The sequence below is a fragment of the Theropithecus gelada genome, chromosome 13 (genome assembly GCF_003255815.1).
Source record: "Theropithecus gelada isolate Dixy chromosome 13, Tgel_1.0, whole genome shotgun sequence".
NCBI classification, from domain to species: Eukaryota; Metazoa; Chordata; class Mammalia; order Primates; family Cercopithecidae; genus Theropithecus; species Theropithecus gelada.
Genome location: NC_037681.1, coordinates 53,016,116 through 53,034,184, shown reverse-complemented (window position 1 = coordinate 53,034,184; position 18,069 = coordinate 53,016,116). Strand labels below are relative to the sequence as shown.

General features: G+C 43.5%; 1 protein-coding gene across 2 annotated transcripts in view; it reads right to left on the bottom strand.

Moving 5' to 3' along the window:
• The window catches only part of TTC27 (tetratricopeptide repeat domain 27), a 178,992-nt gene extending 169,949 nt beyond the window's left edge, over positions 1-9,043 (bottom strand). Inside the window, exons 1-3 of one of the 2 annotated variants that reach the window (XM_025354562.1) lie at positions 8,679-9,043; positions 6,652-6,829; positions 2,548-2,677 (exon numbers count right to left, since the gene is read on the bottom strand). In XM_025354562.1, coding sequence (XP_025210347.1) covers positions 2,548-2,677; positions 6,652-6,829; positions 8,679-8,766 — 396 coding nt within the window. In that variant the 5' untranslated portion in view covers positions 8,767-9,043. The remainder of the gene's footprint in view (positions 1-2,547; positions 2,678-6,651; positions 6,830-8,678) is intronic. The other variant, XM_025354563.1, reaches the window with a different exon arrangement.
• Positions 9,044-18,069: the final 9,026 nt, after the last annotated feature.

Sequence of the window (18,069 nt, the reverse complement as noted above, 5' to 3'; positions counted from 1 at the left end):
CCCAGCTATAAGATCTCTGACAAGATTCTTTTGCCACTCTGAGCTTCAGTCTTTTCATCTATAGATTACCTCAAATCTGTAAGGACCAAATTGACACAAGAAATGTGAATTAAGGCCAGGCACAGTGGCTCACACCTGTAATCTCAATACTTTGGGAGGCCGAGGTGGGTGGATCATCTGAGGTCAGGAGTTCGAAACCACCTTGGCCAACATGCTGGAACCCCGTCTCTACTAAAAATACAAAAATTAGCCGGGAATGGTGGTGAGCGCCTGTAGTCCCAGCTGCTTGGGAGGCTGAGGCAGTAGAATCATTTGAACCCGGGAGGCAGAGACTGCAGTGAGCCGAGATTGCACCACTGCACTCCAGCCTGGGCGACAGAGTGAGACTCTATCTCAAAAAAAAAAAAAAAAAAAAGAAATGCGAATTAAGCACCATTCAAACCACACATCAGTGCTCAGGAGATATTTATGGCTTTGGCTGTTTGGTGGATTTCTAATCCATACTACAGGGCCATAGAAGCCAGAAACTGATTCATACATAAGAGAGGGAATGAGATGTTTCATAAATACATTTCTAGATAATTGAAGCTTATCTCTTTAAGTGCTACAATCATTTGGGGTTTGGGGATTTTTACCCCCGTTTTGGATGAAAACCTCTGTAGAACATAAATTATAAATTCCCTTCATAGACATAAGATACAAAACATCTTTTAACCTTTCAGTTATAATTAGGATCAGCATTATGAATTAAAATTACTCTAATGAAGTATATATAGTGACTCACTAACCCGATATGCAAAGAGTTAATTATTGTGGTTTTTACATTATGCTTGTTTTTGCACTTCTTCTCTTCCTACTGCCCCCTCATTAAATTCTTAAGACATAGCTCTAATAATTCTATTCCACATTTACTTGCTACTCCTAATTCTTTTTTTCTTTTTTTTTTGAAATGGAATCTTACTCTGTTGCCCAGGCTGGTATGCAGTGGCACAATCTTGGCTCACTGCAACCTCTGCCTCCTGAGCTCAAGTGATTCTCCTGCCTCAGCCTCCTCAGTAGCTGGGATTACAGCCGTGCACCACCACGCCTGGCTAATTTTTGTATTTTTAGTAGAGACGGGGTTTCACCATGTTGGTCAGGCTGGTCTCGAACTCCTGACCTTGTGATCCACCCGCCTTGGCCTCCCAAAGTGCTGGGATTACAGGCGTGAGCCACCGTGCCTGGCCTACTTGTGACACCTAATTCTGAGAAACCAGGTAACACTAGGTCTGTTTTGTTGCAGAAGCTCTGGATGCACTTTGGTGATTTTGAACATAGCTATCAATCACTCAGCTTTTTCCAGGTTGAGTGGTTGATAGCTACGTTCAAAATCACCAAAGTGGCTGGATAAATCAAAGTTCTTACTCAAACTTCAAGCTCTAATGATGGCACACTGGCACAGATCAATAATTTTATCTTCACAATGGATAATAATCACCATGAAGCAATGCTGTGCCAGGAACTTTAATAAAGTATTTGCAATTTAAAGCCACCCCTGGGAGCAAACCACTCCTGGGAGCCATTCTTAAGTATAGTATCAAAACTTACCTGCAAGCTGGGAATGGTGGCTCACACCTGTAAACCCAGCACTTTGGGAGGCTGAGGCAGGCGGATCACTTGAGGTCAGGAGTTCAAGACCAGCCTGGCCAACATGGTGAAACCCCATCTCTACTAAAAATACAAAAATTAGCCAAGTGTGGTAACGCACGCCTGTAATCCCAGCTACTGGGGGGGCTGAAGCAGAAGAATTGCTTGAACCCATGGGGCAGAGGTTGCAGTGAGCTGAGATCACGCCACTGTACTCCAGCCTGGGTGACAGAGCAAGACTCTGTCTCAAAAAATTAATTAGTTAATTAATTAATTAAAAACTTACCTGAAATAAAATTAAACAGATTTCCAGATTTGCTGTTTTGCCATTAAAGATCTTTATGTACAGCGCTCACATCTATAATCCTAGCACTTTGGAAGGCTGAGGCAGGCAGACCACTTGAGCCCAGGAGTTTTAGACCAGCCTGGGCTACATGGCAAAACTCCATCTCTACAGAAAAATTACCTGGGCATGGTGGCATGCAACTGTAGTCTCTGCTACTTGGGAGGCTGAAGTGGGAAGATCACCTGAGCCTGAGTAGGTTGAGGCCTGTAGGTATAGGTCTAGCCACTGTACAACGGCCTGGGTGACTGAGTGAGATACCATCTCAAAAAAAAAAAAATCTTTATGTAACTGAGGTGATACAATCAACTAAACAACTGGTGCAGCTGTCTGTACTTTCATTAAAAACACAGCCAACATGGCTCTATAAAATGGAGTGTGTATGAAGAGGAGTTTGACAATGGAACTTCTGGAAATATGTGAAAATCTGATCAATGAACAAGCATTCTTAGTAGTTTTGTGCAAACCATAAAGTCATGTTTCTTTCCTACCTACTATTAGTTCCAGTTTATAAAGACCTGCTTATAAAAAATAAATAACACAATAATAATTACATACAACATTTTCAACAAGCATACCTCACTGAATTGCTGGAACAAGACAGATGACAAAAAATCCTGAGGATGTAAGTCAACAGGAGGCCCCGTCCAGTTGCTCTGAACAAAAAGTTGCAAACTGCTCACACCAAGTAGAAATATCAACTGTTGTCTGCATATAAGAATGGTTAAAGAAATAAATATGAACTACTATCACTGTATAATCTCAAACACACTATTCCATTTCAGTTTTATTAAGAAAATAATATCTATCAACATTTATTGAGACTACCCTAGAGTATTACCAAAAAAAAAATTTCTAAAACTTAAAACAATTTAGGTTAGCTAGGCACAGTGGCTCACGCCTATAATTCCAATATTTTGGAAGGCCACGGTAGGAGGATTATTTGAACCCAGGAGTTCAAAACAAGCCTGAGAAACATAGTGAGACCCTGTCTCTACCAAAAATTAAGAAGTTAGCCAGGGCCGGGCGCGGTGGCTCACACCTGTAATCCCAGCACTTTGGGAGGCCGAGGCAGGTGGATCACGAGGTCAGGAGATCGAGACCATCCTGGCTAACACGGTGAAACCCCGTCTCTACTAAAAATACAAAAAAGCCGGGCGTGGTGGCAGGCACCTGTAGTCCCAGCTACTTGGGAGGCTGAGGCAGGAGAATGGCGTGAACCCTGAAGGCGGAGCTTGCAGTGAGCCGAGATCGCGCCACTGCACTCCAGCCTGGGCAACACAGCGAGATCTCCGTCTCAAAAAATTAAAAAAATTAAAAAAATTAAAAAAAAAGGAAGTTAGCCAGGTATGGTGGTACATCCCAGCTACTCAAGAGGCTGATGCATGAGGATTGCTTGCAGTCCAGGAGTTCAAGGCTGTGGTAAGCTCTGACTATAGCACTGTACTCCAGCCTGAATGACAAAGCAAGATCCTGTCTCTCTTAAAAAGAAAAAATTTTGGTCTACAATATCCAATATTATAGCCATGAGCCACACATGGTTTAAATTTACATTAGTTAAAATTAATAAAATTTACAATTCAGTTCCTTAGTCACACTTTCCATATTTCAAGTGCTCATAGTTTACACTGTGGCTAGTGGCTACCATCTAGGCAATGAAGATAGACAGCACTTCTATCTCCACAGAAAATTATCCTGAACAGTGTTGATTTAGGTTCTGATCAGATGTCTATAAGTTTTTTTTGCATTCCCTTTAACAGCTCTGACATTGCAAGATGTATAGAAAACTGACTTTATACAGAAGAAAAGTGATGATATAAAGTTGTTGCTAACCTTTTACCGATCCCATACCACCAAATGCTAGAATAACAACAACAACAAAACATAGACATTTTAGTGAAACTTGTATTTTTCAGTCTTGCTGTGATGTGAGACAGGGATAGGCAAACGTTTTCTAAAGGGACAGATAGGAAATATTTTAGGCTTTGCATATCACGTTTGTTTTTTTCCAACCCTTTAAAAATGTAAAAACCATTCGTTCTTAGCCACTTAGTTAGCCTGCCAGCCGTAATGTGCCAAACCCTAAATTAGGACCTAAATAGGTACAGATTCAACTCTAGCAAATAACAGCCAGGGAATCCTGGAGTTTCATTCTGAAGAGAAAGTATTAGGAGCCACTTTTTTCCCCACAGCCCCTAGGCCCTTCCTTAAAAGGAAGATTCTTTGAGAAAAAGAAAAAACAAAAAATCAAACATACAAGCCTATGGTAGCAAAAATACAAAACTCCGGATGCAATGCAAAGAATAAGCAGCATTAGAGAAAAAAGATAACAAGAGAGCTGGTTTCAGAAGTTTGGAAATTTGGAGAAAACAGCCTTAATAAACTGTCCTAATCAAAAAACAAAATCCATAAGGTGAACTGAGAATACACTTTAACTTTCAAATGTCTGAAAATAAGTCAACTGAAATGGCTCTTTTTAGCTTTGTGTGACAAGATAGAAATCTGATCTATCAGTGAATAACGCATTTGGGTGAATGTGTTGTTTTAATGGGGACCACAAGGCTACTTGCTATGAGAATGCACACGTATCACAAAGCAGTAAGAATCTGGCCGGGCGGAGTGACTCATGCCTATAATCCCCACACTTAGTGAGGCAGAGGTGAGAGGATGCTTGAGCCCAGGAGTTCGAGACCAGCTTGAGCAACATATCAAGACACCATCTCCACAAAAAGGAACTAAAGGAAAAAAAAAAAAAAGAATGACACCAAAGGAACATAACTACTAGTAAACTAAAAAAATGAAATGGAGGCTGGGCGAAGTGGCTCACGCCTGTAATCCCAGCACTTTGGGAGGCTGAGGTAGGCAGATCACCTGAGGTCAGGAGTTCAAGACCAGCCTGGCCAACATGGTAAAACCCCATCTCTACTAAACATACAAAAAAACTTAGCCAGGTGTGACGCAGGCCTGTAATCCCAGCTACATGGTCACCTGAGGGAAGAGAATCACTTGAACTTGGGAGGCAGAGGTTGCAGTGAGCCAAGATCACACCCCTGCACTCCAGCCTGGGCAACAGAGTGATACTCCATCCAAAAAAAAAAGGAAAAGAAAATGAATAATATTAATTTTCAAAATAAAATTAAAAGCCTGTAGCAGCATTCTTTTGCAAACTCCTTATGAATATGGGTTATGCTTTATTCATCTTCAGAACCTCCACATCTACTATAATAGTTTATCTGTTGAAGGACTAAATGAAGCTATTTCCTAGAAATAATGGTAAAATAAAATTGCATGTATTTATAAGATAATTAAAGCTTGACATGGTTGCCACAGATAGTAGATGAAAGACAGAGGTATAGGCCGGGCGCGGTGGCTCAAGCCTGTAATCCCAGCACTTTGGGAGGCCGAGACGGGCGGATCACGAGGTCAGGAGATCGAGACCATTCTGGCCGACACGGTGAAACCCCGTCTCTACTAAAAAATACAGAAAACTAGCCGGGCGAGGTGGCAGGCGCCTGTAGTCCCAGCTACTTGGGAGGCTGAGGCAGGAGAATGGCGTGAACCCGGGAGGCGGAGCTTGCAGTGAGCTGAGATCCGGCCACTGCACTCCAGCCTGGGCAGCAAAGCGAGACTCCGTCTCAAAAAAAAAAAAAAAAAAAAAAAAAAGACAGAGGATCAGGGAATGGGGTTTCTGTGTGTAATAGGGCTCCAGTTTGTTGGAGTGCATAGAACACTAACAGATAAAAGTGAGAAATCAATTTAGAATTGTAGATTCAGACCAGNCCCGTAAAAAAAAAAAAAAAAAAAAAAAAAAAAAAGACAGAGGTATCAAATTTATAACAGTGAAATATAAGCCACTGAAAAGTTTAGGTTTCCCTGCTGTACTTGACCCTATAAAATTACACAAACTTTAATGGAAGAAGGTAAACCAAGGGCTTCATAACAAAAACATTAGTTCACTGAGTTCTATAAAGATAATAATCTAAAACATAATAAATAGTTACAAATTAGCACCCAGCTATGCAGAAATAACAAGATTGAAAGTATGTTTTTTGGTATTTTTTTTTTTTGAGACAGAGTCTCGCTCTGTCGCCCAGGCTAGAGTGTAATGGCATGATTATCGGCTCACTGCAACCTCCGCCTCCCAGGTTTAAGCGATTCTTTGGCCTCAGCCTCCCTAGCAGCTGGGATCACAGGCGCACGCCACCATGCCCAACTAATTTCTGTATTTTTGTATAGACGGGGTTTCACCATGTTGGCCAGGCTGGTCTTAAACTCCTGATCTCATGTGATCTACCCACCTCGGCCTCCCAAAGTTCTGGGATTTCAGGCGTGAGGCACCACACCCAGCCTGAAAGTATGTTTTTAAGTTAAAAGGAAATAAGGTCTGAAGTTTTGCTGGTGGGTAAAGCCAACAAGACCTAAGCATTTGGGAGCTCATGGGAGTGGGTTAGCAGTTAACACCCAAATATGTGCCAGTCTCACATATGAAACCATTTTATCCTGCACCACTTTACTTTTTCATTCTGGACAGGAGTTTTTACATAGATTACTTGGTATACCATGAGTCTTGAGTAAATGTAAGGCAAGGTTTCTCAATTGCTAAAATCAGTGCCTTACTCTGTCAAGGTGCTATTAAATGTATTCAGTCTGTTCCTCTATAAAAATTTCAAATAAAATTCTACCTTTCCGTTGTGTCCAAATCTGTTGAGTAATCCAGGAATGTTACTACCTGCTTCTCCAGGTAGCTATCAATCTTTTCTTCAGCGGTTGTTGCTGAATTAAAAATATTTTGAGTCACTGAATTTAAGAATATGGCTTCATAGTTCCCTTCCAGCAGCAATTGTAGGAAAGATCCAGTCTCTGTAACATAAAAAATTAGTGCAGTAATCCAAAAAAAATTTTTTTCATACCGTAAAGGATAACATTATTAGGTAAATCTACCATTTCAGTGTGCAAAAACAATCTATAGACTTAAAATGTTTACTGTATGTCAATCACAAGGCACTCAGTAAATCCCCATCATTCTACAAACATTTTCTCTCCTAGAATTAGCAGCTCACTCATACTGACTATGAGCCCCAAAGTGGAAGTCAGCCCCAGAAATAACATTGCTCATTAATAGGTATTTACTCTTGTGCTGGGAAATTCACAAAGATTTCTACTGACAACAGAAAAGTTTCCTTAGTCAACGTTCTAAGACTTTTCACAATCTGGCTCCTTCTACCTCCACTATCTTCTCTTCATGAAAAGTCACTCCAAGAACGCTAGTTTACTCATTATTTCCCTAATGTCCCATGCATATTCCTGACTCCACACTTTGCACTTGTGATTTTGCCTGTTGAACTCTTCTCCACTTGTTAGTCTTTCCCTTTAATCCAAAATCAGCTCAAGTCTGACTTCTTCTAGGAAACTTTTCCAGACCACCAAACTTCAAACTTCCTGTCACTGAAAGCACCCACTGTGTCACACGAGTGCCCACACACACACATACACACAGAGTACTTTACACACTACATTATTCGTTATTACATTTCTGGGTCCAGCCTAAATCCCACAACCAGATGTGCCAGTAAATGTGCCTTTTAACTCTTTTATCTCTCTGGTAAGTATTCATTGCTCACAAGAATTAATCTTTGCTGCTTAGGCCGTTGCGTGGTGGCTCATGGCTGTTATCCCAGCACTTTGGGAGGCTGAGGCAGGTAGATTCCCTGAGGTTGGGAGTTCCAGACCAGTCTGACCAACAGGGTGAAAGCTGTCTCTACTAAAAATACAAACTTAGCCGGGCATGGTGGTGCATTCCTGTAGTCCCAGCGACTTGGAAGGCTGAGTGAGGCAGGAGAATCGCTTGAACCAGGGAGGCGGAGGTTGCAGTGAGCGAGATGGCACCATTGCACTCCAGCCAGAGCAACAAGAGGGAGACTCCATCTCAGTTAAAAAAAAAAAAACACAAAACTTTGCTGTCTCCTTTTAGCTTCTCTGCTTACCAACTGTGTGACCTTAAACAAATTACTTAACCAGAACCGGGCGCGGTGGCTCAGGCCTGTAATCCCTGCACTTTGGGAGGCTGAGGCGGGCGAATCATCGGAGGTCAGGAGTTCGAGACCAGCTAGGCCAATGTGGTGAAACCTCGACTCAACTAGAAATACAAAATTAGCCGGGAGTGGTGCCGCGCGCCGCAATCCCAGCTACTCTGGAGGCTGAGGCAGGAGAATCACTTGAACCCGGGAGGCGGAGGTTGCAGCGAGCTGAGATCGCGCCATTGCACTCCAGCCAGGGCAAAAATAAAAACTCCGTCTCAAAAAATAAATAAATAATAAAAAATAGATAATAAATAAATAATAAATACATAAATAGATAAAAATAAAATAAAATTACTTAACCAAACTGTATTTACAGGTCTTCACCGCAAGTGGGATTAAAATGGTATCTGCCTTAAGTATCTGCTATAAGCATTAAATGACTGAGTACATGTTAAGGGCTTAGAAAACTGGCATTGCCATTGTTATTATTACTGAACCTGGGCGGTAAGAAGTTTTGGGCAGAGTGAGGTCCACGCCCATGATGTCAAAGACTCAACGACCCAAAGCCTGAAAGAATCAGCTAGATTTTGTTAGCAAAAAACGAACGGAGGGATGAGAATCAGTCGCTGCCATCCCTTTTCCTCACAGTTCCCACGATAGCCTAAGGCCCTGGTAGGTGCGTCTCTCACCTGAACCGACGAACCCCTCCTGTTTCCATTGCTGCCGCTCTGCCTCAGTGGGGAATCCCCTCAGAATTGCTAGCTCCGGGGTCCACATCACCCCAGACACAGCTGCAGCCAAAACAGGCTCCCACGAGGGCCACACGGGAGTCAACAAAAGAAAGTGAAAAGTGGAGAGTCCAAACACGCTGAAATCTAGTGGCTACAGTTACCGTAAATACACCCGCGGCCCTAGAACTCCATGTGTGGATACCACCACAAGGAGGCGGCCATAACAGCAGCGCGGGGCACCTTGGGAAAAACACGCACGCTCTCTGGTCCGGCTTCCGCCTAGGAGACGAACCCGAGCTTGGGTTCGGAGCCTGTCGCGTGGGTATGCCCCACCCCGGGGCGGGCAATAGGAGGAGTTGAGGGCGCGGTCGCGCTCAGCCCCGCCCCCAATGGGACCGCTTCCAAGAACTGTGAACGTGGAAGTGAGTATGCCTCCCACCGAGGGCTAGGATTCAAATGCAACTCAAAACGGACATCTTAGCCAAAGCAGTTTGATTGGAAGGGCTAGAGTTGTGATTCTGAAACCATTTTGGGTTTGAACGCTCTTGATAACCCGATGAAAACCACAGTCCTTCGCGCAGAGTGCGGGTGGGCCCTTGCTCTCAGGGTTAGAGTACCCTCTCAGGGAATCACAGACCCTCTGACGTGGAGTCGGTGAAGCCCAGGTTGGAACCCTGTCAGCATAGCATGGGTCTTTGGGTGACTGAGCGTGTACGGAAAGGATCTGGTTTTGACACTGCCACTACATGAATCATGGCCGGGTGGGAAATCTGCCCCTGCCGCTGTTGCAGGGAAATTTTTGGAACACTGTCTGAACGCTGCAGAAGAGTGATCCCAGGCGTGATCACAAAGAAATTGCAAGGGGACAAACCAGCCTCCCCTGCGTGCTTGCTTGCGAGGACAGAGCTGGTACCTTATTTGTACTTCTTTCAATCTTCCTAGCAACATTCCTAAGAAACAGCTAGAGGGCGGGCGCGGTAGCTCACGCCTGTAATCTCAGCACTTTGGAAGGATGAAGCGGGTGGATCACGTGAGGTCATGAGTTCGAGACCAGCCTGGCCAACATGGTGAAACCCCGTATCTACTAAAAATACAAAAATTAGCCGGATGTGGTGGCGCGCCCTGTAATCCCAGCTACTCGGGAGGGTGAGGCGGGAGAATTGCTTGAACCCGGGAGGCGAAAGTTTCAGTGAGCTGAGATGGTGCCACTGCACTCCAGCCTGGGCAATAGGAAGGAGGGAAGGAGGGAAGGAAGGAGGAAGGGAGGGAGGGAGGGAGGAGGGAAGGAAGGAAGGAAGGAAGGAAGGAAGGAAGGAAGGAAGGAAGGAAGGAAGGAAGGACGGATGGACGGAAGGAAGGAAGGAAAAAAAAAAACAAAAAACAGTAAAGAGCCACTCAAGAATGTGGAGGGAGAGGAACTCAGCTCAGCTCATTTCAGTCACTGCCAGCAGATACCAAAGGAAGCCAGACCTGACTGTGATTGGAGAAGAGCGGATGCCCTAAAATGTCCTCCCATTGAGAAGTAATTAAAAACTATTTTTCTAGAAAATGATACTTGACCAGAATGTCTGTTCATTTCCTTAAGTACAAAAGCCAGCACTGTCTAAACTAATTTGAAGATGAATGTCTGTAGAAACACACTGGCCGCTCTGCCAAAGTTCCTCATCTGTATGTAGCACCCCATTGATCCACATAGTAAACTTGCAACTTTCACCTAAATTCAAGGTTGGTTTGTTTTAAATGTGGTATGCTAGACCATGATGGTGACTGAAGTCTGCCTCGTCTCCCTTCAAGCAAAGTGAATTCCAGTAATAAAGTAGGGGGGGAATATGATCTCGATTAAAAGTATGTACATAGTGAGTGGAAATTGAACAGGCAATGAGATATCTACTGTAGGATTCAGTATAGAATGCCTCGGCTGACGAGTCTGTTGGGAACAGAGGAGTCTGTTGGGAACAGAGGAGTCTGTATGTCACTATCTGAAAGTCTTTTTTTCTTGGGCTGGTCAGATTTCTCTAAAAGACTCTTTAAATCTCCTATCTGGAAGATGAGGCTCTGGCTGCCACAGTTCCAGAACCCAGTGGAGACAGAAAGCCAGAAGTCTCCATATTCAAGACCAAGAATGAGTTAAGTAAGAGATACTTTTAACATAATTTAGCACTATCCGTGGCTTGTTTTATGCCTCTACTCCATGTTGTTTCCTTTCTCGTCTCTTATGTCAAATAGTTCCCAACCTGTTACAAAATTTCATCTTCTCTAAACTAGTGATTCTAGGTAAATGTTTACAGTAACATTTGGTCTACAGCAAAAAATAAATACAATTACAACACCTCTATTTCAGAATACTGGGTGATAAGGAAACAAGGTTTTGCATCATTTCTTCCTAAAGGAGAAAAACTAGGAAAGAGGATGGGTGGAGATGTAAATTCAACAATTATTACAAGAGGCTAGGAGTTTGGAGAAAATAATGGCGCCATGGGAGCATCAGAGGGGTCAAGGAGGACCCAGATCTGTTTGGTTGCACTGACTAGAAGGAAGCACAGGGCAAGGACTGGCTCACTCTCTGAGGGAAAGCGGTGGTTGCGGGGCCATTGTTCCAAGGGACACAGGGTTTGGAAAGAGCAGGGGACAGCGGTGTCAGGAGAAGAAAGAATTGTTACGTCAGGAGAAGGCTTCTGGAGAATATTGGGCTTGGGAGACCAGATTTTAAGCTTCATACAACAATTTTATAAAAAGCATTACTCAGGTATAATTGGCAAGAAGTGCACATATTTTAACTGTACAATTTGTTAGGTTTTAATATATGTATGTACTCATGAACCATCACCACAATCAAGATGGTGAACATACCCATCACTCCTCCAAGTTTCCTTGTTCCTCTTGATAATCCCGCCCTCTTGCCGTCCCCATCCTCCACGCCCCAAGCAACCACTGATCTGCTGTCACTATTGATGAGTTTGCATTTTCTAGATTTATATAATGGTATACTTTTTTCTGGCTTCTTTCACTTAGCATAATTATTTTGATATTCATATATAGTATATATCAACGTTCGTTTAAAAAATATAACTGAAGAGTATGCATTGTATGAATATATCACAATGTGTTTATTTATTCATCTGTGGATGGATGTTGAAGTTGTTTCCAGGTTTGGCTACTTCAAATAAAGTTGCCACAAACATCTGCAAACACTGTTAAAATTATTATTAAATGTGAGCTCTGTTAATGAATATGAAAGGAGATGGAAGGGTCATGAAATGCTGTTCGCGATCCTGACTTCCTTATGCTTGAGCTAATGACAGATCCAGCCTCCCTTTCACCACTTAAAAAGATAGCAGACAGAATTAGTTCAAACACATGGCTGGGTGCAGTGGCTCACTTCTGTAATCCCAGCACTTTGTGAGGCCAAGGCAGGCGGATCACCTGAGGTCAGAAGCTCGACACCAGCCTGGCCAAGATGGTGAAACCCCATCTCTACTAAAAATACAAAAATTAGCTTCACGTGATGGCACACACCTGTAGTCCCAGCTACTAGGGAGACTGAGGTGGGAGGATCGCTTGAACCCGGGAGGTGGAGGTTGCAGTGAGCTGAGATCACACCACTGCATTCCAGTCTGGGCGACAAAGCAAGACCCAGCTGCGTGTGCTGGTGGTGCACACCCATAATCCCAGCTACTAGGGAAGCTTAGGCATGATAATGGCTTGAACCTGGGAGGCAGGGGTTGCAGTGAGCTGAAATCATGCCACTGCACTCCAGCCTGGGTGACAGAGCCCAGACTCTGTCTCAGAAAAAAAAAAAAAAAAAGTTTTACGTCTTAAGTCCCATAGGTGCTAATAGATACTAACAGAAGAGGAGAACTATTGTTTGAGTATACTGAGGGCCAGGTACGGTGGCTCACGCCTGTAATCCCAGCACTTCGGGAGGCCAAGGTGGGCGGATCACGAGGTCAGGAAATCGAGACCGTCCTGGCTAACATGGTGAAATCCCGTCTCTCTTAAAAATACGAAAAATTAGCCGGGCGTGGTGATGGGCGCCTGCAGTTCCAGCTACTCGGGAGGCTGAGGCAGGAGAATGGTGTGAACCGGAGAGGCGGAGCTTGCAGTGAGCCGAGATATCGCGCCACTGCACTCCAGCCTGGGCGACAGAGTGAGACTCTGTCTAAAAAAAAAGAAAAGAAAAATAGAAGATGGGGTGAGGTGGGGGTCGCCTGCTAGAAGCAAGGGCAGACTGATTGAAGGGAGGGGATAGATGGTATGCTTCCGTGTCTCCACAGTGTGATGCTTTTTCCCTAGCAGTTGGCAAATTGAGACCAACTGATAATGAGATTAAGCTATCAAGTACTAAACATAGGATCTAGGACATAGATACCAAAACATGTTAGCAATTATTAGCTAAGTATTAGGGGCTCCTCCTTTGAGGCAGACGAGGGTATAGTTTTCTCATTGTGAAATCAGAAGCCAGATGACTGAAGAGTATAAGCTTTTCCTAGAGCTGCATGAAGTCTTCTCGGGGATCTGTCCTTCCTTGACTCACAATCCAAGGTGATCGCTTCAGCTCAGAGACTGAAATTGGTGATAACTGGAAGACTCCCAAAATACTATTGAAATGATGAATATTATTTAGACTGACAGCTTCCTGGGGGTAGGGTCAGACTCATATATGACATTTTATCCCAAGAATCCAGCACATTGCAGAGCAGGTACAAGTGCTCAGAACAAGTTAAGGCATTATCTTTCCTTGGTAAAGAGGCATTTACAAATCACACCTAAGAGTAGGGAGCTTCAGGCCTTTCTGAGCTCTCCCTTGCTAAACTTCTTTGGGAGATTAACTTGGCCCTTTGGGTCAAAGGAAGTATTTGCCTTGCTTCAGGAAGTAACTGCTACCTCTGGGGTATGGAAACAACTGGGGGAAGATTTTTTTTTTTTTTTTAAACCAAGACTACCATATGAGTGATTTGGGCTTGAAAAATATTTTTTTTTCATTTGTGAATGTATAGCAAAAAAAAAAAAAAAAAAAAAACTAACGAAGTTTTATATAAAGAGAAAAAAAAAAAAAACCCAACAGGACAAATATTTGAAAATTGTCGGCCGAGCGCAGTGGCTCAAGCCTGTAATCCCAGCACTTTGGGAGGCCGAGACGGGCGGATCACGAGGTCAGGAGATCGAGACCATCCTGGCTAACACGGTGAAACCCCGTCTCTATTAAAAAATACAAAAATCTAGCCGGGCGAAGTGGCGGGCGCCTGTGGTCCCAGCTACTCGGGAGGCTGAGGCAGGAGAATGGCGTAAACCCGGGAGGCGGAGCTTGCAGTGAGCTGAGATCCGGCCACTGCACTCCAGCCTGGGCGACAGAGCCAGACTCAGTCTCAAAAAAAAAAGAAAAAGAAAAAGAAAATTGTCCAGGCTTGGGAAATCTCATACTCATCTGGCAAGAAGGGCAATAACAAAAATAGCAGCTCCCAGAAAGGGGGCACAGACAGGTTAAAGGAGCTCTAGCTGGTTCCTCTAAAGATGGGAAAAGCTCCAGAGATGGAAGGCACTCTATGGCTGCATTTGCTGATTTTGCAGACAGCAAGGTGAAAAAGGGAATAAACCAAAGAACAAAACCTACAGAAAGGCTGGGGGAAAACAACAGCACGGAACAGAAGTGGTAGGAGTAAGAACGAGGGAAATGCATGGCTACCTTGTGACCCAGAGCAGTACAGGGAGGTAGGGAGGAGCAGTGTCCTGGGGACCCCAGCAGGCAGAAGTGTCTAACCTGAAGCCATAGGTCTCCCAGCGGCCCAGGGCAGCCTGCAGCTGACATGATTGGACTGGGTATTCCCTCCCTGGAGAAGTGAGACGTGAATAAACTGAAAACAATATAAAATGGTGGTGGGCTGCAGTCTCTTCCTGCAGAGGAAAACAGCTGGTGCAACCTGAAGAGGGGCACACACGAAGGAAGCAGAGGAAAGCAGACTTTTGGTGGAGCTCATGGGAGCACTACGGGATCACATCCAGGAGCTAAGGGAGAAAGGCGGCCAGAGAATGCCTCTTCTATACAGGAAATGTATAGGCTCACAGGGTTCACGTCAGTCCCTTTAGAGCTTGAAGCATCAGGAGGCTAGAAACTGAGAGAAAGGCTTGGATGGCTGCTAGAAACTGGGCAGAGTTTGAAGAGGAAAGAGAAAGGTTGGAGCTTCCTTTCAACGTGGCTTATATCTTCCATCCACATTTGGACTCTGGCTTGTCACCACCATGCCTGCCTCTACAGGGTGGGAGATGGGAAGTAGCTCAAGCCTGTTGCAATTCAGTTGCAGCCAAGCCTACAATACCAAAAATCAATCTCAGTTAGAAAATATATAGCCTTTTTTTTGTCTTTGCATAGGGAATCACTTCAAAAGAATAAAATGTAATTAAAATCAGAAAGCAACAGATCAACAGATGACTTCACAATTTATTTTTTTTTTTCTTTTTGAGATGGAGTCTCACTCTGTCGCCAGGCTGGAGTGCAGTGGTGCGATCTGGGCTCACTGCAACCTCTGCCTCCTGGGTTTAAGTAAATCTCCTGCCTCAGCCTCCCAAGTAGCTGGGACTACAGGCGCGAGCCACCACGCCCAGGTTTTTTGTGTGTTTTTAGTAGAGATGGGGTTTCACCATGTTGGCCAGGATGGCATCGATCTCTTGACCTTGTGATCCACCCGCCTCAGCCTCCCCAAGTGCTGGGATTTTAGGAGTAAGCCATTGCACCCGGCCCCACAATTTAAAACTTCTATGAGAAAAATTAAACAAAAATTAAAAGGCCATCTGGACAAATACATGGAAGTTTGACAAAAACTAATATTCTACTATAAGTAGCTGATATGTATTAAAAGACTCTAAGAAAATACACAAAATAGGGAAAAGGTATAAACTGGTAACTGACAAAAGTAGAAATTCAAATGGGTAATAAACAATATTGAATGCAGATTAAAACATGTTTGATGATAATGCTAATATCAGATCAAAAAATTATAATCTCCAATGCTGGCCAACACATGGCAACACTAAATGATTTTCCAAGTGTGAATCAGTACCTCTCCGGAAAGTGGTCATTATATGTCAAAACCTTTGACCTAGGAATTCTACTTCTAGGATTTATCGTAAGAAAATAAAGATAAGACCATGCTCATCACAGTGTTAGTTATAAAGCAGAGACAAAAGCAATTCCAAACTGTCCAACAGTAAGAGACGGGTTAAAAACATCCATTAATTTTAAGACAGGGTCTTGCTGTTGCCCACAGTGGAGTGCAGTCATGTGATCTAGGCTCACTCCACATCCTGGACTCAAACAATCCTCCCACCTCAGCCTCCCAAGTAGCTGGGACCACAGGCATGTGCCACCATGCCCAGCAAATTTTGCTATTTTTTGTAGAGACGGGGTTTTGCCATGTTGCCCAGGCTGGTCTCAAACTCCTGATTTCAAGCAATTCTTCTGCCCCAGCCTCCCAAAGTGCTGGGATTATAGGTGTGAGCCATCATGCCCAGCCTACAGTCTCACTTTTTACATTTGTCTGACTTTGGAGATTTTTGTCTTAATGCTAGGAAGGTATTTAAGCAGTTTTACTTTTCGTTTTTTTACTTTTCATTAAGATAAAAACTTTAGTTAAAAGTTTCACAAATAGACCAATTCACTTTCCTGATTTTCACATCTCTTCAAGCTCTCCGCATGTGCTCTTGGACCCAGGTCATTTATGTCTGTTAGGCTTTGCTCCATCCTTCCCCAAGGACTTCTCCCCTGGCTCCCCAGCCTAAAAACATGCTGAAGTTATTCTCATATCAAAATATATGTATTTCCCAAAGTCCTGTCAACTGTCTCTTAATCTCCACAGTTTATGTGCCCGAGTTTATGACCTATTGCTTGGATGTGAGCAGGCTTTTAACTGATCTCCTTCCTTCTCAACAGCTTGCAGAATGATCTTCCTGAAATAGTCTAATCAGGTTGCTTCCTTAGAGCTACTTGTGAGTTCTCCTTCACCTACAGGATGTCAAAGCTCCTCAACAGGGCAAGCAAAGGCCTGGGACGAACTGACCCCTCCTCTCTTTCCAAAACCACTGCCTCCCATCCCATTTGACTATCCTCACTTTGCCTGTTAAAAATCCTCTAACATGGTGCCATCAACCTGAGCTCTCCTTTTGCTCTCCTGTGACTGGATTATCTTGTTTCTGCCTGGCTAACTTCTTTATCCTCATCCTTCAAGACTCAGTCTGCACTCAGGAAGCCTTTCCAGACCATTATCACCTCAGTGCCCACCCAACGTTTTGCCTGAGATAAGGATTCTCCTCTGTGCTCCCAATATTACCCTGTAAATAACTCTACCAGAAAACTTACCAGATGGCACTGACATGTTTTCATATCTGTCATTCACTCCTCAAGTGCAGGAACTTGCAACTAGTAAAGAATGAGTGCTCAAATGTTTGTTGACAAAAAGTCTGGATCTCTGGTGGAATGTTTTAATGTAATTGGTTCCAATTCAGGTGTTTAGACTTTGGTTTTTAAAAAATATGAACTGGACCTTATAGTACTGGTATTGTTACTTTCATTTTATATGGAAGACAAACAATACATTTGATACAGCTTTTTATCATCCAGCACTCACAGTCCAAAAAGAAACAAAAACAACAAAAAATAGCCTAGAGGATTAATGACTTTTATTATTGCTGATAATTTTATACTTAGATTTTAGCTGGCATGTCTGTGGGTGACAATTTTTTTCTTCTCATAAAGTACCACTATATTGTCATTCTCGGTGTAGCTCACTGCCCACCAGACCTAACACTATGTATTTTAGAATCTTTGATGTCCTGTCCAAATACTACTCGTTTCTCCTTTTTCCATGCTGAAGGAGCTCTATACTTCGTACATAAGAGAGTATCATTTCCCCAAGATCCCTTTTTTCTTCAGAGAGCAATTAGTCTTTCAGAATACAGCTTCTGCTGGTCAGCTCCAGATTCAGGTCTCAGCTCCAGCTCCTGCCTCAGCCTCCTGAGTAGCTGGGATTCCAGGCACGTACCACCATGCCTGGCTAATTTTTGTGTTTTTATAGAGATATGATTTCACCACATTGGCCAGGATTGTCTCAAACTCCTGACCTCAGGAGATCTGCCTGCCTCAGCCTCCCAAAGTGCTGGTATTACAGGCTTGAGCCACCGTGCATGGCTGCCACTTTTATTTTATAAAAATACTGTCAAGGATCACCTTAGCTTTTCCCCTGCGGTAACTGGTCTTGGAAAAACATCCTTTGTTTTCCCATTCTTCAGTCTTGAAAGTGTTCAATTCTTTATAGAAATAGCATTTCACACCATGGCAAAGGGGTTTAGAAACAAGACA